Consider the following 24,657-nt stretch of genomic DNA (forward strand, 5'->3'; position numbering starts at 1 on the left):
ATCCCCTCCCCCAAACCATGACTCCTGCCTCCTCCAAAGCCCCCCCCCACAAAACAGACTTTCCCTCAATGAATTCCACTTCCCTCCTATCTCTGCTGTATTCTCTGTTTCCTCAATCACATCTTATTGTCTTATTTCATATCTGGAGAGATTGCTTAGATTTGCTTTCATATTCACTCAAGTGTTGAAATGATCTGAGTTATGTGCATTGTATACATTTTACAAGTGAGGCCCATGCTGTCTGGATATGTATGTAGTGTGTCCACTCCATGTACTTGCTCCTGGTGACTCCATACCAGAATCTTCATCGGGGGAGGTACTCAGTAATACCATGTGAATCAGGCATGTGAAAAAAAAGTCTCCTCTATCTATTTAACATTTAAAAGCATGTGTCTCTCAGTGTACCTGATAATGATACACCAAGGTGACTTGGGGGCCTGGTCACCTTCCACATGGAGAAGGGGGCCCCTGACCACTCACATTTGTGTGTCTGTTCTTCCTGCAGGAAGACGAAGTGGTTCTCCAATGCATCGCCAACATTCACAAGGAGCAGAGGAAGTTCTGCCTGGCAGCCGAAGGCCTTGGCAATCGCCTGTGCTTCTTGGAACCCACTTCAGAAGCCAAGGTGAGAGTAATTACCTGCCCAGCACCTTCCCCCTTCGCCTCCCAAGCAGTCATTTAGGGAATGGGGCTGCTGGGAGATGGTGATGAGGATGGTGAAGAAATTTGAAAGGACACATTTATTAATTTTTATTTTTTAAAGTTTCAAGTGTATAGCATTGTAACTCAACATCTGTATATACTACAAAGTGATCACTCCCAAAAGTAAAGCCTAGTTACTATATATCACAATGCCTTTGCCCCCTTTCACCTTTTTTTCAATTTAAAGTCTTTATTGTTTAAGGTATTACATATGTCTCCTTTTCTCCCCATTGATCTCTTCCCAGCTGTTCCCACCCCCCAGCACATGCCCTCACCCCTCTACTGTGTGTCCATGGGTTATGCTTATGTGCATGCATACAAGTCCTTTGGTTGTTCTCTTACCACGCCCCCTCCCATGCCTTCCCTCTGAGGTTGGACAGTCTGTTCGATGCTTTTATGTCTCTGGATCTATTTTTGTTCACCAGTTTATGTTGTTCATTATATCCCACAAATGAGTGAGAGCATGCGATATTTATCTTTCTCCAACTGGCTTACTTCACTTAGCATAATGCTCTCCAGGTCCATCCATGCTCTTGCAAATGGTAAAATTTTTTTCTTTTTTACAGCAGTGTAGTATTCCATTGTGTAGATGTACCTCTTTCACCCCTTTTGCCCATCCCAACCCCCTATCCCTCTGGTAACCACCAATCTGTTCTCTGTATCTTTGTTTTCTTTGTTCATTTAAAAAGAAAAGGGAACATTATTTCTTGAATGGGAAGCAGATCAGATTTAAAACATAACTGTCTCCAGCCCAGGACGTGTTTCAGTAGGAACCTAGAGTATCAGCAAGAGTTAGAGGGCCTTGTCTGTCTGTGTTCACCAGGACACAAGGAGGCCTTGAGATCACCAACAGAACTCATGGAGGAGGTTCTTTTAATACTTCCAGAACTCCTTTTCTTGTTATTAATTCCTAGAAATCTGAGTGTGTGTTCTTAACTGCCAGTTGTCATCTATTGCTATGGGGATTCATGGGAACTGGGGCCTGTGTTTCATAACAAGCACAACACTCTGAGTTTTGACTGTGCTGAGACTGTTGTAACTGTCTGCCTGTTGTGACCTGGGGTCAGAGAGAATCTTGCTCTGGTCCCTGCCTGTGTGATAGCATGGGATGTCAAACCAAACTTTTCTCCTTGCACTTTTGGATTGTTTCTGCTTTTTATGATCTGTACGTCAAGTAGATCTGTATGCTCAGCATTCTCAGTCCTGGCAAAATGCTTACATCATTTGGGGTTCTCCAGAGAAAGAAAACAAATAGAATCTCTCCCTCTTTCTAGATAGGTGGGTGGGAGGGTGGGTGGGTAAATGGATGGATGGATAGATAGATAGATAGATAGATAGATAGATAGGGATTTATTTTAAGAAATTGACTCATGTGGTTATGGGACTGGCAAGTCTGAAATCTTAGGTCAGATCAGCTGGAAGTTCAGGCAGGAATTATGCTGTCTTAGGCATAATTTTCTTCTTTTAGTTTTTATTGTTAAGATCTCTGATTGGGTGAGACCCACCCATGCTATGAAGGGCAATCACTTTTAAAATGAACTGATTATAGATATTAATCACATCTATGAAATATATATTCACATCAAAACCTAAATTTGTGTTTGATTAAACAACTGAGTGCTGTAGCCTAATCAAATTGAAACACAGCCAACCACCACACCATCCAGGCTCAGCTTTTCTTGCAGAACCATATTTTTAAATTTATTATTTTGTTGAGAGTATTACAGATGTGATTTTTTTTATCAGTCAGAAAATGGTTGCATTTTCCAATAGCTAGTTGGCATGGCATTTCTCCAGATGAACATACACAATACATACACATATGCAGAGTTTGACCCAAGCCTAGAACACATCTCCCAGAGGCCCTGTCCATGACGCTCTCTCTCATTGATCTGCACACAGGGCCAATACCAGTAGGACAGAGTCACATAAAATAAATGGCAGAACAAAGACATTAGGAAGATTTTATCTTTTTAAAGGTCTTAGACTTGATTTCCCTGAGGCCTTTTCTCATTTGCTTTTGGTCTGAGCGGTATATATTTTTTTTCATTTCCAGCAGTCTGGAATAATAGGAAGATCATTTGACTAGAAGTCAAGAAGTTAATTCTCAACCATTAGCTAGTCATCTGACTATGGGCAAGTCACTCAGCCTTGATTTCAGTTTTCTCATCTGCCAGAATGAGGTGCAGTCTGATACAGGGGAGTGTTGGCCTGAATTAGAAACCACTGCTACGATTTTCTAATCATCCATCGAGTGGGGCATGGGACAGAGGTGTAGGGCACAGACTCTAGTGCCAGACTGGCAGAGTTTGAATCCTGTGTTTGTCACACAGCAGGTAAGCCAGGACCTTTCTGATCTTAGTTCCTTCATTTGCTTAATGGGAATTTTATAGTAACTACCTAATAAGGTTGTTATTAGGATTAAATGGGTTAATACATGTGAAGTGCACAGCACATGTAAGTTGCCTAGTACATTGTAAACTCTGTATAATGATTAGATATTGTGATTTAATCTTACCTAAACCACACAACGTAAAGCAGATTAAAAACAACTATATCTCATAACCTAAAAATGCTTTGTATCCCCTAGGTATAAAAATAATGGTTCGTGGTTATTAAAAAATTTCATGCATGTGGCTTTATTGGTTTACTTTTGCTTCCTGGAATAAGTAAGTGTCCAGGGGTAGAAGTAATGGTGTCAGAAGAATGAACAGTATTAAACTGCTTTTCTAAAAGGATTTACCAATTGTTACAGTTGGCATGCCCTCTATCATTTCATGAGTGTATGCCTCTTTATACATAGCAATAAGGAAAGTTCACTATGAGAGCTTCTCACAGAGAAATGGGGTCAAGTGCATAGAAAGGCTAGAGTAGGTAGGTATTCAGAAATTTTTGTTACTATTCCTGGGAGCAGCCTGCTTGATGAACCCATTTTCTGCGACCTTAGTCTTTCCTGCAGTCAGCTACAGCTATTCATACATCCCTCTGGTACATCCCCTCCCTTTTCACTAAATACTGCACCTAATTCTCTACCATCCAATTTCACAGCTAGCTGAGCCATTGTTAGGTTCTTGGAAGCTAACGTAAGATCACTTCTTGCAATGAAGTGAGAAGGTATATTCCCAAGCCTGGCACTGGGCATGAGGCGCAGACATTAAACACTGCTCTTATCAGAGTCAACCAGTGACCTTGGGCTTTCCTAGTCAAGGGTATTTAAATCTAGTTGAAACTCAGAGAGAGAAAATTGATATGCACTCTAAGGAGAAGACAAACCTCAGAGAAAGAATGGATGAGATAAGGTTTCAACGTATACTTTTAGTATACAAGCCCTGAGAAAAGGAGGTCCTCTTAAAGCAATGAGTGAGATGGTAGAAGAATAAGAAGCAAAAGTATAAGAATATCAACACTAGCTGTACACATGGAGACTATTTAGCACGTTGGAGAGCTCTTGTCACTTTGATTCCCATATGCCATGTCCCACCCTTCTCCTGAAACTGCAGATGTTAATTGATGGATAAAACCATCATTCAGTATCCCTTTTAACTAAGCACAGCTCCAGGAATTAAAAAGCATCTTGTTTTGTAGGAAAGACTCAGAATTATATCAAGACCAAGAAACATGGAGAAAACCATTGCTTCTTTATTTTATTTATGAAATCAGCAAATGTTTATTTACTGTCATTTTTTAGTAGAATATCTGTTCCCAGGAACCAGGATTAATTATTTTTCCTCTGGTCTTTTGTGCATGTGTGTGTGTGTTAGGGAGAGAGAGAGAGTGTGTGTGTGATCTGTTGTGTATCTGCAGCTTCCACCAGGAGATCTTGTTTTGTTATACTTCACATCCAGACTCAAAAGACTCATAAATCACTTGGCAGCAGTCGGTTCCGTGGGAAGTGTAAAGGGACCTGGGATTCTTGCAGTGGTACGGGTGTTGGCTTCTGAATCTCCCCACTTCCTCCCCCCACCCCACTCTAACCTCCCTAGTGACAGCTCAGGTGCAAAGTGAGAGGTCTATATCAGGCAGGTATAATAATCACCATGTTTTAAGAGCCTCAGGCACCACAGGAACCAGTGTATCTTGTAATAGCTTTGGGGCTCTCAACAAAGGACCACACCAGCTATAACAGTCTTCACATTTGGATAATCACAAAGATATGGCTTCCTGTAAGGTATTGGTAGTGTTCCCAGTCATGAATCAAGACACCAATCAGGGATCATTTTTACTGTAAGCAATGTTCCCTAGCAACATAATTAACATAACAACTTTAGCAGGTTGTCCCAAAAAACAAAACTGGACAGCTAACTGAAGGTCGAATTCTCATGCAGAATGGGAAAAGAATTTCATAAGCCATATCCCACAGTAATCTTCACTGATGACAATTATTAAACCACCGTGGCCTTGTCAGATGTTTAGGGAATACCAACACCTTTCTAAATCCTTATTTCTACCATCTTTAATTTTAGATCATCAGCAAAACGTAGGAAGAATATGGGAACTTTTTAGACCAAGAGTTATTTGTTTCTTCCACTGATTTTAGTGATGATGAAACTAAAATTGATGAAGTGAAACAATTTACCCTAGTGTCCTTGAAAAGCTAGTGACAGTCTGAAGTCCTTGGGCTCTGGGTGTCTCAGAATGAAGATCCACCTCTCTGTTCGGGAACACTTTGTCTTCTTGATCATGGTTTATTCAAAATAGAATTTCAGTTTCAAATCCAATTTTCAAACTGAACATTTTCAGGAGAAATTGTATTCCTGTTGTTTTCACCACCTTTTGAAAATGAAGAACAGTCTGCTATGGTTTCTGCAAAGCCGTATAGGCCCTCAAGACCCCGGATTAAACATCTGTCATTTTGCAAACATCATTTTGCAGATAACATAAATTGTGATAGAATTCTAGGCTAAAAATAACTTATTTTCTATTATCTTTATCTTCCACTCAGAAATAGATTTACTGTTTACTCCTAAATAACTAAGTCTGTGTAAATTTGCAGTGACAGAGGCTCGGCCTGGTGTTGTACACTGAACTTCTGATTGGTATTTTAGTGTGTATTATTTTCTACTAGAGGCCCGGTGCATGAAATTCATGCATGGGAGGGGGGGTCCCCTCAGCCCAGCCTGCACCCTCTCCAATCCAGGACCCCTCAGGGGATGTCTGACTGCCAGTTTAGGCCCAATCCCCAGGACATCCCTCTCACAATCCTCGACTGCTGGCTCCCAATAGCTCACCTGCCTGCCTGCCTGGCTGCCCCTAACTGCCCCCCCCACTGGCCTGATTGCCCCTAACTGGCCACCTTGCCAGCCTAATCACTCTCAACTGCCCCCTTATTAGCCTGGTCACCCACAACTGCACCCCCCCGCTACTGGCCTGGTTGCCCCTAACTGACCCCCCTGCTGTCCTGGTCACCCCTAACTGCCCCACTGCTGGCCTGGTCACCCCATGTAGCTTGCTTTTTCAGTCATTTGGTTGTCCCTCACGAACCCTCCTGCTGGCCTAGTTGTAGGCACCCATCTTGTTAGGGCATGGGGGTCAATTTGCATATTACCTCTTTATTATATAGGATGGGCTTGAGGCCTTATGAAAGGCCAAACTAGCATAAAACTTTTTACAAAAATCTCCCTGGTCATGTAATATAAAGAGAAAGTTGACATTTTGAACTTTTTTTTTCTATATTTATCAGGATCATGTTCTATATGCCCTGTACTGCAGTGGGTGCCAACATACTCTCAGGTATTCTTTATAATCCCACAAGAAAGGTACAGGACTTTAGACAGTCCAATGAGTTTCTTTGAGATTCTTTCAAATCTCAAATCTCTAATTTCTATAATAATAAAAATATCATAGATCCAACTTAAGGCTAAAGAAGACCCATTTCTCCATGTGGTTAGAATTTAAGAATACCTGGGCAGCTCTTCATTCCCCTCCCACAGCCATCCAGCATCTGTCCTCTGAATGTCTGACATTCCAAAGTTAGAAATATGTATTTTGCTTAAATCCAACAACCCTCTAAAATGCAAATGTTCTGAGAGAGCACATGAAGCAGTGTTAAAGTTTTATAGCTAATTTTTTTATGGTATTAAATAAATATATTTTCTAGAAAATACATTTATAAAAGGGGATAGGCAGATTACTAAATTCCTGTGTGTTAGTATATAAGGTACAGATATACTATAATTGGGGAAGTCAGAACATCTGCTGCATTGAATTATGATGGTTTACCTGTCTTTTTTCTTTTTACCTGTCCTCCACCATTCTGGGAGCACTGAAGTCCAAGACTGCAGTACAGCAGTTAAGAAACATGGCCATGGAGCTAGACTTCCTGGGCTGGTAATTCTAACTCCACTGCTTAATAGGTTTGTGACGTGGGCAAATGACTTCCCTTTCATTGACTTAGTTACCTCATCTTTAAAACTGTATCCACCTCATAGGATCATTATGAAGATTCAATTTCATAATTATACAGATGACCCTTGAACAACACAAGAATTAAGGGTGCTGTCGCCTCCTACTTCCACACAGTTGGACATCAATGTATAGGTCCTGGCTGGATAGTTCAATTAGTTAAAGCATCATCCCCATATGCCAAGATTCCAGGTTTGATCCCCAATCAGAGTACACACAAGAATCAACCAATGAATGCACAAATAAGCGGTACACCAAATCTCTCTCTCTCTCTCTCTCTCTCTCTCTCTCTCCCCTCCAAAGATAAGAAAATTCATGTTAATTTTTGACTCCCCAAGAACTTAACTACTAATAGTATTACTGATACCATAGTCAATTAACACATATTTTGTATGTTATATACTATATTCTTACAATAGAGTAAGCTTGAGATAAGAAAATTGTAAGGGTCATCTGTGAGTTTTTTCAAATCATTTCAGATCTTCAAAAAACTTCCAATACATTTATAGAGAAAAATATGCATATAAGTGGCTCCAGTTCAAACCTGTGTTATTCAGGGTCAGTTGTAAAGTGCTTATGACAGTGCCTGACACACCCAAAGTACCATTTAAGCAATCACCTTTATTATCCCCAGCAGAGGCCAGACTCACATTGGGTCCTCAGGAACCATTGCATAACTCAGGTATTCCATGTACTGAATCAATTAATTAAATAGTTTAAAGGCCTGAATTTAAGGATTAGAAGGACATTTGTGACCTTTCAAAGTGAAATATAATGAAGAATTAGAGAGAATAAGTGAGATGAAAAGGGTTAAGAAATGAATGAATGGTTTTAAAAATAAAACAGTGGGGTATAGATTTTTGTTATTGATTTCTAATTTAATTTTAATAAGTTTTAAGTTCATATATACCTAGGAATAGTTTTGGTTGTTTTCTTGATGAATTAATCCTTTGTCATCATCAAATGTCCCTGTGTATCCTTGGTCATATAATCTACATGGACTAATATTAATATAGCCACAAGCTTTCTTATGCTTACTCTTTGTGTGGGTTGTTTTGTGCTTTTTTTTTTAATCTTTGTTTTCAACTTGTTTATGTCTTTATAACTTTACTAGAGGCCCAGTGCATGAATTCATGCATGGGTAGGGTCCCTAGGCCTGGCCAGCGATCAGGGCTGGGCCAATCAGGGACTGCCAGCTCGGGGGAGCAACAGAGGGAGGGACCACAGGAGGTTGGCCAGCTGTGGGGAGGGACTGTGGGAGGTTGGCAGCCAGCCATGAGGATGGAGCTGGCCCTCGGCCCCCCTGGGAAAGGGGCAGCATCTGCCATCACTCACCCCCAGTTCCCCTTCGCAGCCTGGGGATTAAAGGCCCCAGCGGGGTCAGGAGAGGAGGTGACGGTTGCTGGGATGAGTGTGGAAGGAATGGATGCTGACACTACTATTGGTGCCCCACTATCACGTGGTTCCCCACCTATTCCCCTCCTCCTTCCCTCACCATCGTGCTGCCACCATGGAGGATGGAAGGCCCCCAGGGAAGGGAGAGGATGAACGTGAGATAAAACCTTGTGTTGAGGGCTGACTTTCAATAGATCACAGCGAGGGAGCTGCTCTGCTATGAACAAAACTCCAGCCCAGAAGCAAGGCATCTATGAATGGCTAGCACAAGGGGCCGATGGGGGCTGGCCTGTCACGGGGAGGAATCATGGGCGGTTCGCCAGCCATTGGAGGTTGGCTGTGGGAGCACACTGGCCACCAGGGTGCAGCTCCCGCATTGAGCATCTGCCCCCTGGTGGTCAGTGCACATCATAGCAACTGGTCGACCAGTCATTCTGGTCGTTCTGGTTGTTCAGTCATAACAGTTGCTTAGGCATATATATATAATTCATGCACTCGGGAGGGGAGGTCCTCAGCCCAGCCTGCACCCTCTCGCAATCAGGGACCCTCGGGGATGTCCGACTGCCAAGGATCCCTACAGGATCAGGCCTAAACTGGCAGTCGGACATCCCTCTCGCAATCTGGGACTGCTGGCTCCTAACTGCTTGCCTGCCTACCTGCCTGATCACCCCTAACTGCTCACCTGCCTGCCCGATCACTCCTAACTGCCTCTGCCTGTCTGTCTGCCTCATCGCCCCTAACTGCTCGGCTGCTTGCCTGATTGCCCCTAACTGCCTGTGCCTCAGCCTCTGCTGCCGCAGCTTCATCCAAAAGAACATCTGGAAAGACGTCCAGAAGGTCGTTTGGCTGTCTGGTCTAATTAGCATATTACACTTTTATTATTATAGATATTTAAAGTATGTCCCTTAGAAACAGAATATAGTTAGGTGTTGCTTTTGCCCACCATTTTATAATCTCTCCTATTTTATTAGAGTACTAGAGGCCTGGTGCACAAAATTCGTGCACAGGTAGGGTCCCTAAGCCTGGCCGGCAATCAGGGCCCATTGGGGCTTTCCAGCTGCTGGCTGGGGCCTCCCTTCCCTGGCTGGCAGCCAGCAGCCAGGGTGTTCCTTCATTCCATTCTGCCTCCTCGTGGTCAGTGCATGTCATAACAAGCGATAGAACTCCCTGTCTCCCGGTTGAACTCCCATGGGGACACATTGCATATTAGCCTTTTCTATATATAGTTTCAGTTCATTTACATTTATTTTAAAGTAACAATTCATACTACTTTTGGGTTTTTGGTCCACATCTTTGCTATTTGTTTTATTTTGTCTCTCTAGTTTTGGTTCCTCTGTTTCTCCCTTTCTGTCTTTTTTAGGATAAATCAAGTACTTTTAAGTATTCCACTTTATATCCTTTATTGGCTTTTTAGTTCTACCTCTTTGTATTATTTTTTTGTAACTCCTTTAGGGATCATAGTATAAATTTTTAACTCGTTACAATCTCCCTTGAATTAATATTATACCACTTTCCTTAGATCTTTTGTGCCATTATTATCATGTATGTCATATAATGTGCAATATTTTATTACTTTGTTTCAAAGACTTACTTGTCTTTTTAAAAAATTAAGAAAAGAAAATATTATACTTTGAACCACATGGTTACCATTTTCTTTGCTCTTCATTCTTTCCTCTATATCTAGATTTCCATCTGATAGCATTTTCCTTTAGTCTGGAGGATATCCTTTAGTATTTCTTATAATTGGAGACAAACTTGCCCATTTTTTGTTTCACTAAGAACATTTTTATTTTGTCTCTATTTTTGAAGGGCTTTAAGTCTGGATATAAATCCTGGGTTGACTTTTTTCTTTCAGCACTTTACAGATCATATTTTGTTGTCTTTTGGCCTCTTTTTTAAATAAAAAATTAGCTATCAATTCCACTGTAAGTAATGTCTTTTACTCTGGAAGTTTTTTTCTTTAATAATCAGAAGTTGGAATGATGTATTTGAGGGTAATATTCTTTGTATTCATCCTGACTGGATGTTGCTGAACTTTATGGATTGCTTGTTTTTTGGTATTTCTTTTTATCAAGTTTGGATATTTGGGGGCCATTATTTCTTAAAATATATTGTCTGCCACAATTACTTATATACTAAACTGTTTTATATTGTTCCATAACTCATTAAAACTGTTCGTAATTTCCTAAACTATTTTTCTCTCTGTTCTTCAGCTTGAATAATTTCTGTTGACTTAATTTTTACTGATTCTTCTTTTTTAATGTAAATGTGCTATTAACTTTCTCCAGTGAATCAAATGTTATATTATAAATTTTAAAATTTCCACTAATTTATTCCTAAGGTTTTACATATTCTCCTCACACTCTCATTCTCTTCTACATTATTCCCATTTTTCTCATGAATTTATTAACATATTTATAGTAGTTCTTGGATTGTTTGTGGGTCTGCTTTTAATGACTATTTTTTCTCTTAAGTATAAATCACATTTTCCTATTAATTTGAATGTGTAGTAATTGTATACTGAACCTTGTAGGTAATATTACTCTGGTTTCTTTCATCTTCCCCTGAAGAGTAATGTTTTTTCTGACAGTCAGTTAAATTACTGGTGTTATTTCCTTGATCGTGTAGAAGTTTGGTCTATTTTAGTTTTGCCTTTAACTCTTAGGTATCATCCTTGACCTGGGGATGTAGCCTTCTTGGGTTTTAATGAAAATCCTGAAGTGTTTCCTAACTCCCTCTATATAGCAAGACTTGAACACCAAATTATGACACTTCCAAACTGGTAGCTGCTGAAACTTTTACTCAGTTTTGCACTACAGCTGTTTATTTCCATCAGATACTTAGAGTGTTCCCTGTATGGTTGAGTTGAAAAAAACTTGAGGGGAATTTGTATGCTGATTTGGGGGTTTTATTATCTATGGTGATTCCCTTCTTTCCAGCATTCTCCTCTTTAATTTCCAGACATTTTGACAGCCTCAAACTCAGATCTCTGACTGCAGAGCAAGTTATTTGTTTGTTTGTTTTTATTGGATCTATCCCTCAAGGGCTCCATGGACCGAGGAGTGCAGAGGGGGATGGGGGAGGCAGAGCAGGATTTAATTAAATGTGGATATCACCTAGTTAGCTTCTCATCTTTCAATAGTTATATTCCCTCCAGCTTCCCAGTGCCTGCAAACAGTTATTTTTAAAATTTTGTCTGGGATTGATAATTGTTATTGTCAGGAGAGTTATCCTATTGTGAGCTTCTCCATCATCACCTGGACCAGAACCTCATCAGCAAGTGTTTGCTACTCTTGAAAGGAGCTGAGTCATAAAAGAAGAGAAAATAGTGTTGAAGCAGAATCTAGGTTGTAAAGGAGTTTCCATGATGAAAAACATGAGCATGTTTCTAGGCAGAGAGGAAGAAAACTGTAGAGAAGGAGATACTGAGGTTGAAAAGAGAGAGGGAACTAACAAATGACATTGTGAGGGCTTTAAATTGAGTATAGCATTGGCATATGCAAAAGAAAAGCAAGGAGGTAAAGACACAGATTTTGAAGTAAGGATCGTGGCTGAACAAGAACAAGGGCTTATTGTCTGAGGAAAACATGAACTTTGGAAGCTGTATAGGTACTTCATATGTAAAACAATGGTGAATAGACTGGGATTAAATTTAATTTAGGTATAATTAATGGAACTCATGGGATGGTAAAGGGATTAAGGTAGGAGTAGTCAGGTGTGACTCTAGAGTTATGGGCTTTAGCCCATTGTCCCGGCCTGCGGGACAACAACGGGGGAACCAAGAGACACCCTAGGAGAATGAGGCAAGCAAGGGACACAAAAGAATGGAGGCAAGACAGGATTCTGATCAAGCCTCAAATTTTATTCTTACAGCGGCAGAATATATACTGTTTTAGGGACGGGGGGTGGGTAAAGGGGGTCTATGGGCAGTAACCTATTACTAGAGATTTAGTAGACTCCGGATGGCTGTGCTTATCAGCGGAGATGCGTGAATTAGCAGCCTTCGGATGGTTGTGTGCTTATCAGTGGAGATGTGTGATTGTCAGCGGAGATTTAGCAGTTGTGTACTTAGGGTGAGGGTAGGTTATCTTTTAACTCCTGGCCAAATTGTAAGACACAGGTGGTTTCTGGTAATTAGGAGTTTCCGAAGGAACCAGAAACTTACAGTTTTTAAGATGGCTTTGTCTAAGCCAATATTTCTAATGGCTCCCAACAGCCCATAATAATATAGAAGTTATATTGTTACAGAAAAACCAGACCACAACCAAACAGCGCTCTGAGAGTTTGGAGTTACACTTTATTCACCGCGGCGGGCTCAGGGAAATGAATCCAAATCTAAGCAAAACTACAAGCAGAACTTCCCTTTCTATAGAAGAGCCAGCCCTTTGTGTGCTTGCTGGCGGTGGCCTTGAAAACTATACAGTTCTATCCAATTAAAAAATGCACCTGGCATGGCATTGGGTGTATCTAGTCTCTGGCCTACAAGGTCAGAGAGCTAAGTTTATCTCCCCCACTATTCAAGCAGGCTAGAAAGCAAAGTTACTTTTTCAGAATAAGAGGCCATCTAAAGAATAGCAGAGAATTCCAAACAGTAGTTTTACAGAATAGGGGTTTTCCTTCACAGTATTATTTAGTAAAATGGGGTGTATTGAAAAAGAAGTAAGTTAGAATAAATGGTGGTGATGATGCTTATACACTGAATTTTGGATATACTAAATTTAAAAGGCCTGGAAAACATTCAAGAGGAAATTTTAATAGGAATTTGGTTATGTGAATCAGGAGTTTAGATGAAAGGTTGAGATGCAGGAGTTGTTGGCTTAAGGGTAGTAAATCAAGCTCTGAGAGTGAGTGGGGAAAATGTGAATTTTAAGAAGAGAGAATAAGGAAAAGAATACTGAGAAATAAGAGTGAAAATAGCCATGTGTAATGTCAGAGAAGTGTAGTCAATAGAATGACACTTGGAGATCAAGTAATAGGATGGAATATGTGACATGGAGGCCAATGGCAACTTTGGTGAGAGCCCTTTCAATGGGGTAATTAGGGCAGAAACCAATTTAGCAGCGTAGAAGAGTAAGAGGAGAGTAAGAGAAAGTTAAGAGAATAAAGACAACCATTGCAGACATCTCTGAAAGAAAGAGAGGGATAGCTGGAGAGGGTCTGAAGGTGGGAGGATTTTTGTAACGGGAAAGATGTAAGCATGTTTAAATGCTGGTGGGAAAGTACAAGTGGAGAAGGAGAAGAAGGAGATACAGGTGAGGGAAAATTGATGACATAGTGGAAATGATTGTTATTATTAAGAACAGAGATAAGGCATTGGCCTTCAGTAGAGGAAGAACTCATATCCCATTTACTAGAAAGGAAGAAGGCAAGGATGGAAGTAGATCTGTAGGTTTTCTGAAGAAATTTTGGAGAGTGCACTGCCTAGAGAAGAGCAATAGGATTGCTGGCCCAACATTGAGGGCCAGCTGAGGTTAGTAACCAGGAATTTTTAGTGCTACCAGTTTTATGCAGCAGCCCTCAGCAGTTCCAGCATAGTCATGAAGAAAGTGGATAGTTAAATTTAGCCAGAGTCTATGTGTTGCCAAGTGAGTGTAATAGACAACAAAGGGGCAAGAGAGTTTAGGCGACTGGACCATGAAATCTGGAATTTAAGCTAAATGAGGAGAGAGCTAAAGATAGGGGGAGAATGGTATTGCAAAGGGATATAAATAGTGATGAGAGTAATTGAGTGAGCAAGCAAGCAAGCTGGACGATAAGTGGATGGGTAGACAGTGGAGTGTGTCAATCAGAGGTTTCGAAGTGGAGCATTTTGGCTGAAAACAGGCCCCAGGTGTATGACCAGGACAGAGAGTGGCTGAACTATCATTGACAAAAGGAAGCAAGATAACTGAGAGGCCATAAAATGGGATAGATTATTCATATAGCACATTACTTTCCTAGGGCTGCTGTAACAAATTTCCATAAAGTAGGTGGCTTAAAACAACAGGAATTTATTATCTCACAGTTCTGCAGAATAGAACCTGAAATAAAGGTGCTGCCAGAGCCATGCTCCTTCTGAAATCTCCACAGCATTTTGGTCTGCATGTGAATTCATCAAGTTGAAAGGTTGGAGTACAATCCTAACTGTGCTCGGATTCTGTAAAACATGGCTCCATCTTTCCAGATCTTCCCAAATAACAGCGAGTCTGTTTTTCCCAGCAGTTATTACTTACAATCCAGAGATGAGGAGGGAAACAAATCCAAAGAAATAGCATAAAAGTCAAGCACAATACACATCAAATTTATTAATGCATTTGTCATTTGCTGGCCCCAAGGACCTAGTTAAAAAGAAAAAATAAAGTCCAACCTTTTAACCCTGAGATCTCTCCTCATCTATATTGTCCTCCTTCCTAGCTGAGTTATTAATGCTGTCATGATAACTGATCTGCTTGAGGCAATACCAGCCCCCTCTTTTTATTTAAAGACAGTCTGTACCTTAGTGTTAGAAATCTTCACAAAGAATTTATTCAGTGTGTAAGGTGGCACTGCCGCTCTGCTGTCCATTTGTCATTTACCTTTTCACAGCAGGCAAGCGGCCCCCGGTGGATTATGAGCAGGTATTATTCATATCCTCGCTCCTCCGCCACGCTTAGTACTTTGCTCTTCAGACCTAATAGCTGCTATTTTGGTCTCAATTAGCAGTATTTTTTTTGTCCTCCACTAACTCCTGAACTTACTAATTAGATCACAAAGACTTGCCCGTTTTTCTTTTTCTGTGATTAGGAGAATGTCTTTTTTCCGGTTGTTGCTTTTTCCATGGAAGAAAAACACTGCATTGCCTTTGTGTTAGAACTTGAGTCTTAAGTACCCAAGCCATGTCACATGTATTTTTTTCTCATAGGTACAGTGGGGCCTTGATTTACGAGTTTAATTCGTTCTGAGACCGAGCTCGTTAAGGAGCTCGTTAACTCAAATTACTCTATCAAGGCAATGCAAAAAATCGGCCGCGAGACAGCTGGTACCTCAAAAAACTTGTTAGTCTGGACACTCGTAAGTCAAGGCCCCACTGTATTTTAAAACCTGGTGATGAAACTTAAGTCACAGTTAGGACTCTTTACACGATCTTTTGAAGTTATGTAAATCGTCCTAATTCACAGATCAAACTATTATTTATAAAGAATATTGGATAGTGATTTAAGAGATCTGGTTTTGCTTTCCCTCCAACTTGCTATAAAATATTATGCTGAATAGCATCTCAGGTCTGCTTGCCTGCCTACCACACAAGAAGAGTTTTATAAAGGAAATGTTTAAAATTGATTAGGAATTAAAATTTTCAGACTTTTAAAAATATATATTTTATTGATTTTAAAGAGAAAGGGAGAGGGAGAGATAAAAACATAAATGATGAGAGAGAATCATTGATTAGCTGCATTCTGCTGATGAGAGAGAATCACGGTCCCACCCCCCCCCCCCCCCCCCCCACTGGAGATCAAGCCTGCAACCCGGGTATGTGTCCTGACCAGGAATCAAACCATGACCTCCTGGTTCATAGGCCAGTGCTCCACCACTGAGCTATGCTGGCCAGGCTAATTTTCAGACATTTAAATTGACAATTTTATTTCTCTTTTTCAGTAGTTTATCCAATCATTTTATTCTTTCTAAACAGTGACTTTAACAAACTATGTGAACTGGAGTATTTTCTGAATCACTGGCAAACAATATCTTGTTTGTTCTTAATTTCCTGACACGCAGCAATTTTAAGTAATTCAGAACACTGTGGAGAATTATTTGGTTTTTTCTTCATTCCAATTCAGAGAATGATTTTTTTTAAAAAAAAGTGTTCCTAATGCAGTCATTCCAGGATTTACCTGCTTTCTCTGTTAGGATGTTTTCAAATCGTTTTCTTCCATTCTACTTAAACTCAGCTCAGCTTTATCCAAAGCCTTTCCAGTGGTTCTCAACCTGTGGGTCGCGACCCCTTTGGTGGTTGAACGTCCCTTTCACAGGGGTCGCCTAAGACCATCCTGCATATCAGATATTTGCATTAAGATTCATAACAGTAGCAACATTACAGTTATGAAGTAGCAACGAAAATAATTTTATGGTTGGGTAACAACATGAGGAACTGTATTTAAAGGGCCAGAAGGTTGAGAACCACTGCGCTAGACAATGAGGACAACTGGTACAAGAAAGCTGCCTGGAAGCCTCTTTCAAACAGCTGTTCTCCAGCTATGGGGTGGTTGACAAAATTAAAAAAAAATCGACCTAATGACCCAGGTTTTATTGGAGCTCTTTCATCAAGGATTTTGCCTCAGGCCTATTTTAGCAATTCCCTGTACATCCCAAAATATTTCTACTTCAAAATAGAACAGATTATCACATCTTCTGGGTGGTTCAGGTGCTCTCTGCCTGAGAGCACAGAGGGTGGAATAATTGATCTCTGCCCCCACCTCTTCCATCCCAAGAGCAGTCACTTGAGATTTGAAATGTGAATTATTACCCTAATTAGCTGTGGAATCTAGGTTCAAACAATTTCACTTCTTTTACCTAAATTAAGGTGAGGAGAGTTTTTTAATATTTAACGCAAGCTCTGAGACGGAGTGAATGCAGGAGGTCCAATATTATCCTTCAGCAAAACCTCTAGTAAACAACTGAAGGGTATTACTTTTTGGTGAAAAATACAGCCAAGAAAGATGAGAACTTTTTGATCATGAGAAAGTGTCCACAATTTCCTCCCATCACGTTTCCAGTTGGAAACTTAGTAGTGCTGCAGATGTGATCACTACCCAGTTTCCAAGGAAGTTATGTCAAGAATGCTTTATCCTTAAAGATCGTAAGCCCGGCCAGTACCAGAGGGTTTGGCACAGAATTTGCCCAGAAGGGCAGCCGTTCCTAAACCTGAGTGAGCATATCCTTCAATCCCCATCCTTGTCTGGGGTAGGGCCAGAAATCCGCTTTTATTTTTTTTAAACAAACTCCTGAATGATTCTTATAGAGAGGTGTTCCTCAAACAACACTTTCAGAAATTGTGGCAGGGCTGAATTTGTAGTCATCAGCCTTGTACACCTGTTTCCTTGTCTGACTAAGTATTGACAAAGTACTAGATAGCCAGCCAGTTTAGGTGTGCAGAAGTCATCACAAAATGAAGCAAAACTAGAACCTTGATTTCATCAGCATCACATTCACTTCCCTGCAGCCTGCCATGGAAAGTGTTCAATTGTTATAGTAATGAATGAACTTGCTTCTTTCCCAAACTGTGAACGTTTAATAGGAAGCCAAGCACAGCTTTCATCTCCATCTTGTTCACTGAGAACATAAGGACAGATAGCACTGGAGAGCAACTGGCTAATTTGAAGCATTAATCTTCATAGTGTCTGACAAACTTTGCTAAGGTCACCATGAGCAAGGACTTACTTTTCTGAGATGTGACATTGCTTCCTTAGTTTCTATCAGTATGTTCATTCTCTTTCATGGCACCAAGTTAACCATTGTGTATTGGGGTAACTCCTGACTATCCAGGAGGGGAAGAGAAAGGAAGGGTCACAATCTGCTCTCATTGTGGATGGGGACTCTCAGTAACCTGGGTTTCTCAGTGGAGCTGAGGAAACGAACTCAAGTGAAGGCCCAGCTGGGTGACCTTGGATGGTTGGGCAGAGGCAGTATTTGACCTGGTATTTCCTGGCCAGCTTCACCAGATGCTGAGGGATGGGTTGGGTTCAGGTAGGAAGAGACTGAGTCTCCTAATGCTTTTCTTGTATTGATCAGAACTGTCTCATGCCCTGATTGGCTTCAATGGGGGAAGGTTTGGAAAGAGGGAGGTTCAACAGGAACCCACCAAAACTAAAGCATTTTGATGATTGCCCATCCTCCATACTTGGGTGCTTCCTGGTAAGGGTGATGCTATTAAAGAAGATGCACCCTAACAAGGTGACAGTTCCCTCTGTTACCATCCACTGAAGCAGTGCTTATTATTAAGTGAATGTTTTTAACTCATGTAGCTACTGACTGGCAGCACTAAATCCCTGCTTTAGGTGCAGGATTTAAAATATCTGTGATGAGCCTGGCTGGTGTTGCTCAGTGGTTGAGCTTCAACCTATGAACCAGGAGGTCATGGTTCAATTCCTGGTCAAGGCATATGCCCAGTTCAATTCCTCAGTAGGGGGCTTGCAGAAGGCAACCAATAATGATTCTTTCTCATCATTGATGTTTCTCTCTCTCTCTCTCCCTCCCTCCATCCATCCATCCCTCCTCTTCCTCTCTGAAATCAATAAAAATATATTTAAAAATATCTGTGATGAGAAATACATGACTGCTTCCAAAGGGGAGCATGTAGTACTAATCCTTGCAAATGTAAACATCTAGTGCTAGGAGTTTAGCTCAGATACTATGAGGTAGTTGGAGGGTGGGGTCTAATTTAACATGGGGGTATAGAAGGGCTTTTTCTATATTGGAGAAAAATATTTATAACTGTTATTTACTTCCACAAAGACTTTTAAAACTGCAAACTTAATGAACATCTATTCATATATTCCTGCTAAACATGTTTTAATCCAGAACTTAGTTTATTGTGATATGCTTATTTCTATTGAAGCAAAAATTCCGTGTAGGGGCAAAAAATAAAACTGCATTTCCACACAACAATTTGGATTCTATCTGAGAGTGGGAAGCATTAGGGGGAAATTTAAACCATTTGGAAACCAAGCTGCTGTCTTACCCTTTGTTGTTCTGAGCTGTGTGCCTACTCCAGATCATGAGTCCATGAGCCCCACAGAGCTGGCGATGCAGTCAGGGAGCGCCCAGGACAGTGGGGTTCTTCCAAACAAGTGATGCTGGTGACAGCTGCACCTCGGGGGACAGCACTTCCTGGGGCACCCAGTGTCTCCCTTCTCTCTGTCAGCCTTCAGTTCCAAGTTGGCATTTTCTCAGCTCTCGTGGGCGCCTCATAATGCTTCCCTCAATCTTCCCTTCCTGTTGTGCAATGAAAAGGCCAAGAGACACAGTCTCCCGTCCTGCAGCTGCCAGATACCGTGGCTGGGTAACAGGGAAAAGCCCCACCATGGTTTCTGAATTCCTTACCAACCACATCATCAGTCCAAAGAGAGGAGAGTGTGAGCAAAACAGAAAGAAACACGTGGGAGGTGCATGCTCCACCAAAACTAAAGTCAACCAAATTCAAGTCTGAGGTATAAACGGTAAGCAGAGACGAGGCTTTCCTAGCAGCCTGCCCCGCTCAGCTTTTACCTCATCTCTTGATTTGCTGCCCATCAAACCTGCTTCTAAGTCCATCGCCCTGGGCCCTGGGCTCTTCTCTAGGGGATGCTGTACCCCTTATCTATGGGACCCGGAATATGCATGCTGGTTTCATCTCGTTTCTGACATGTGCCTTTATTCTTTCCGGATCGCAGCTATTTTTCTAATATGCACACTCTTCAGAATAACAGCTCTGGTTTCTCAGGGGAGTTCTCATTGAAAACTGGGGTCTTCGGGGTCCCATTACTCATCCACAGACTTTATTGCATTACCTATGCTGCTCATTAAGCTGAGTTTTCATTATGGTCGTATTTTTAGGATCGTATAAAGAGTCATTGTTTCGGTTTTCTCTGGCCATCAACGGTGTTATTTGCTGCCCCTCGTAAATTTGTTTTTCCAGGTGCAAGTGTTCCAAGTGTCCAGCCCTTGGCATCTTTGTTATTTAGGAAGCTGACCGTGCCAGGCAGGGAGAAAAGCTTGGCTCAATCAAGCACCAAATCAACCCTCCTGCCTGTCAGTTATGTTTCCCCCAGCAGGCAGGTGGACAAGCTGCCGCCCAGCGTTTTGTCTCTGATTTTTCTGGTCTTCCCTTATTTTAAAGAACATGAACCTCACAGCGCTCATTTTTTCCAGACCCTGGGTAACATTTTTCTTAACTTGCCAGAATAACTGATGCATGGCAGAATAGAGGTGACCAGGGCACCTTGGTGTTATTTTTGGTTGGGACCATATGAGGCAAGATCATAAAAGCAACAGTCACATGCATTTCAAATTATTGGGTTACTCATTTGAAAGGAAGTCCTATATTTGGATGAACCCTTTAACAAAAGACCTAGAGGAAGGATCAGTTACTCTCCAGGGACTTGATTTTCCTTGTTTGATCCAGGTGCTCTGCAGTGTCTCTCAAAGAGAAGTCAGAGGCCTCAGGGAGAACACCTGGAATACTCTTTTCTTGTTTTTGTTTTTTGTTAATCCTCACCTGAGGATATTTTTCCATTGATTTTTAGAGAGAGTGGAAGGGACAAAGAGAGATAGGAACACTGATGTGAGAAAGACACATCAATTGTTTGCTTCCCTCATGCCCGGACCAGGGCCCGGAACCTGAAACCGAGGTATGTGCCCTTGACCGGAATTGAACCCAGGACTCTTCAGTCCACAGGTCAACACTCTGTCCACTGAGCCACATTGGCTAGGCGTGGAATACTTCTTAGTACCCACTGGAGAAGGGTCCCCGGGCTCTGGAATGTTAGCAGCCTCACCCAGGAGATCCTTCCACCCACCATGTTTCCGCATCAATGCCTCCAGAGCAAGCTTATATTTCTGTGAGCTCCAGTGAGAAATCTCTGAGCATCATTACAAGGATAATCAATGTTGTAAATGTTGCTGTCACTTGAATTAATAAACATTCTCCCTAAAAGAGGCTAGATGTAATGGTTCTGTCGATCAGTGTCAGTTAAACAGCCAGTACCTGGGCATTTGAGGGATGGGGTAAAGAAGCAGCGATTGTGTTTTCAGTGCTTTATCACTTGGGGTTGGCGTGTCTTGGGAAGACTTTTGTCAAGGGAAAATTGGCCTGCAACTTGGATTTCCTGCTTCTAGGTGATAGCGTTACTTCCCTTGCATAAAAAATGTTTCAGCAAGTGTTCTTAAGTAAATATTTAATTTCCTAGTAGATATTTTTTATTTTTAAAAATATCAACACCTTTCTATAACTTGATAATGTTCTTCCTTTTCCTTGCATATAATCAACTTTTATCGCTTTCCTTCTGAATACTGGCTCTTGTCTTGGAGGAAACCTCAGGCCAGGATGGCATCAGATGCTGTAATCGCTCTGCTCGTGGCTGAAAATGATTCTGCTTAGTAAGTCTCCTTGCAGTGCCGTAGTGATTTTCCACAGCTTAGGTTCTCCCAGGGCAGCTCCCTCATCCCTCGAATGAAGAACCACCTAGAGACTGCTCGATGCTGAGAGCATTACATTCCTGTGCTTGACTCCTCAGGCATAAGGAGGGACCTTTTATTACTTCATTTTTTAAAAAGATATTGACATCTCCATCTTCTCGTCCACAAAAATAATGTTTTCCGTTAAGTTTCAATTTTGTGTACCTTGCAGTCTACATATAATGGCTTTTGTTAGAAATATCGAGCAAAAAAATTGAAACCCAACTGTTCTGAATAGTTTCCTAATGTATTTTCAGAAAGACTCTCTACCCTTTACCATAGAAAAATATTTAAAAAATAGAAAATCTAGGCAAAGTTTTATGTGTTGCAACCTCGTTCTATGGTAACAGCTCATAACATAGGCAAAATCTCTTCCTCCAAAATGTTTAAAATCTGGATAGACACGATTTAAATGCACACATGTATGTCCTTGGATGAAAACTGTCCCATTATGCCTAGAGTTGAGGTGTCTTTGGGAAGAGAAAGCTTACATGGAAAGTTAGTCTCAGATTTTGGAAGTGCATGAAAAGATGGCAATGCTCTTGCCTGCTGGAAATCTCGATTTTTATAAAGTTCTGGCACCCTGGCAGTCCCACTAACTTCAGTCTGTAGTCTTTGTATTCCCAGTTGTCATTCCAAAATAGAGAACTCTTTCTGAAATAGTCAAGAACCTAACATAAATTCTGTAAGTTTTTATTAGAGTATAAGAATTTTCAGAGGGCGTAGCCCAGTGGGAATAGAATTCTGTAGTCTTGGTGTCTGAATGGGAACCTTCTCTTCAGGAATGTTGACACAGCATGAGTCAAAAAGAGTTGAGTTTGAAATTCAGGATTTAAATGCTATCCACAGCATATGACTGTGGAAGTGTTTCAACCTTTCTGAGTCCCAGTTTTCTCATCTTTAAAGTGGCTATAATCTCTTCCCTGCAAGGACTGAGGTAAGGGTTAAATGAGATAATATTTATAAACACTTAGAATAATACTTAGTAGAATTATATAGATAGGTAGAGACATTTAAAATGTGTTATATGGATTCTATTCTTGTTTCTCCACTTGCCCATAGAAGTTTTACATAATACCTTTGCATTTCAGTTGACCCACCTCTAAAATGATTGCTAACACATTGCAGACAGATCATGAGAATTCTCGCTTCATATTACACAGTGTTTTACAAAGTATCATACTTTAAAAATATATTAGCTTGTGAGAATATGTAATAAATAACTTCAAAATGCAATGGGTATTTAATTTCAAAGCATGCCTTTCACATTTATGTAAAACGTTTTTTGTACTTGTTCAATAGAAGTTTACCTGACCACTGGATAAAACTAGCAATAAAACTACTGGTCCACAATGTGTTAGGCTATCTGTTTTCATACAAATCCAGAGACTTGCAGAAGCTTTCAATTTAAACATCTATCTATATAAAACCCTACTATGCAAATCGGCCAAACTGCCAAATGACCGGTGGAACGACCAGTCGCTATGTTGCGCAGTGACCACCAGGGGGCAAATGCTCAACATAGGAGCTGCCCCCAGCCTGCAGGCCCCGACCAGCAGTAGGGGGTGGGGCCGGCAAGATGGCAGCACCAGACCAGCCAAGGCTGGTGCAAGCAGGGGCCCCGATCACCCCGCCAGTCACCCCACAGATCGACCCTGACTGCCAGCCAGGCTTAGGGACCCTACCCATGCATGAATTTCATGCACTGGGCCTCTAGTTCACTATATAACTCTATTATAAACTATCAACAACTTAGCAGAAGTGGCAAAGGTAGGTTTGAAAAGCACTGAACTGCCTAAATGCTTAAATAAAACCTGGTTGGGATGGATGTGAGTATTAGTTGGTTAGTGACTTGCTCTAGCTTTGAAGTATAAACACAATACAAATAATTATGTATTATCAATAATAGATATGGTGTCTGTAAATGAGCTCATGTCTGCTGGAGGTGGATGAGATAATGTCTATAAAGTGCTTAGAGCTCCTGAAATGCAAATTACACGTGCCATCTCTGGCTACCCTGAGGCTATTCCATGGACAGTGGTCCTTAGCCAACATCACACTGTACCCAAGGGAGCCTGGTTGAGCTGGAACATTTTCTGGAAGAGAGAATGGTTTTCTGTCCCCAAGGGCTTGGAAAGTCATCTCATCTATGGTCTCTGAGTGGGACTGCATGGAGCCATCATAGGGAGATGATTATCAGTCCTGTTTGAGGCAGTGCAGTGAAATGGAGCAAACACAAGGCATGTAGAAGACTGAGACTAGCTCTGCCTATTACCAGCAGACGCATTGCCCTTGGAGAAACAGTCTCCTTTTATACATCCAATTTGAAATCTAGAGCCATAAGAATTTATTCTCAGACTAGGCAGTCTCAAGCGGCATGAAGAGAGTGAGAAGGGGTACAATTGAGATAGTCTTCCTTAAGAAAATTCTGAAGTTTCAAGGCTTATTCTTGAATAGGGGTGTCCTGTTTGTCAAGGACCCCCCAGCTTTGTCCCCTGAGTTTTGCTGCTGTCTTGTGGTTCTGCTGTTTGATTATGCCTACTACCATCTTGTGGGCCACAGGGGAGCACTTTGCTCTCTTTAATGTTCTGGCTCACTTATAGACCAAGAATTTTTCCTCACTTTACATAATCCAACCGAAGCAGACTAGAACTTTCAAAAAATTGTTTCTGTTAAACCCTATGGAAGTACACAAGAAAAGTAAAGATGGAAGGGCCAATGTATTCCTACATTCTGGATTAAAATTTCTGATTCTTTTTTTTCTTTTTTTTTTAAATTAAATCTTTATTGTTCAGATTATTACATTTGTTCCTCTTTTTCCCCCCATAACTCCCCTCCTCCCAGTTCCCGCCCTACCCTCCGCCCTCACTCCCCACCCACTGGCCTCATCCATAGGTGCACGTTTTTTGTCCAGTCTCTTCCCACATCTCCCACACCCCTTGCCCCCCCCCCCCAAAAATAGTCAGTCCCTTCCCTTTCTTTGTCCCTGCT

General features: G+C 41.2%; 1 protein-coding gene across 1 annotated transcript in view; it reads left to right on the forward strand.

The window, feature by feature from the left end:
• Positions 1 to 24,657, forward strand: part of RYR3 (ryanodine receptor 3) — a 417,605-nt gene that overhangs the window by 21,802 nt on the left and 371,146 nt on the right. The window contains 1 exon segment of the mRNA XM_015557536.1: positions 506 to 625. Within this exon segment, the coding sequence (XP_015413022.1) occupies positions 506 to 625 (120 nt within the window).

This window comes from Myotis davidii, unplaced genomic scaffold (genome assembly GCF_000327345.1).
Source record: "Myotis davidii unplaced genomic scaffold, ASM32734v1 scaffold46, whole genome shotgun sequence".
Lineage (NCBI taxonomy): Eukaryota > Metazoa > Chordata > Mammalia > Chiroptera > Vespertilionidae > Myotis > Myotis davidii.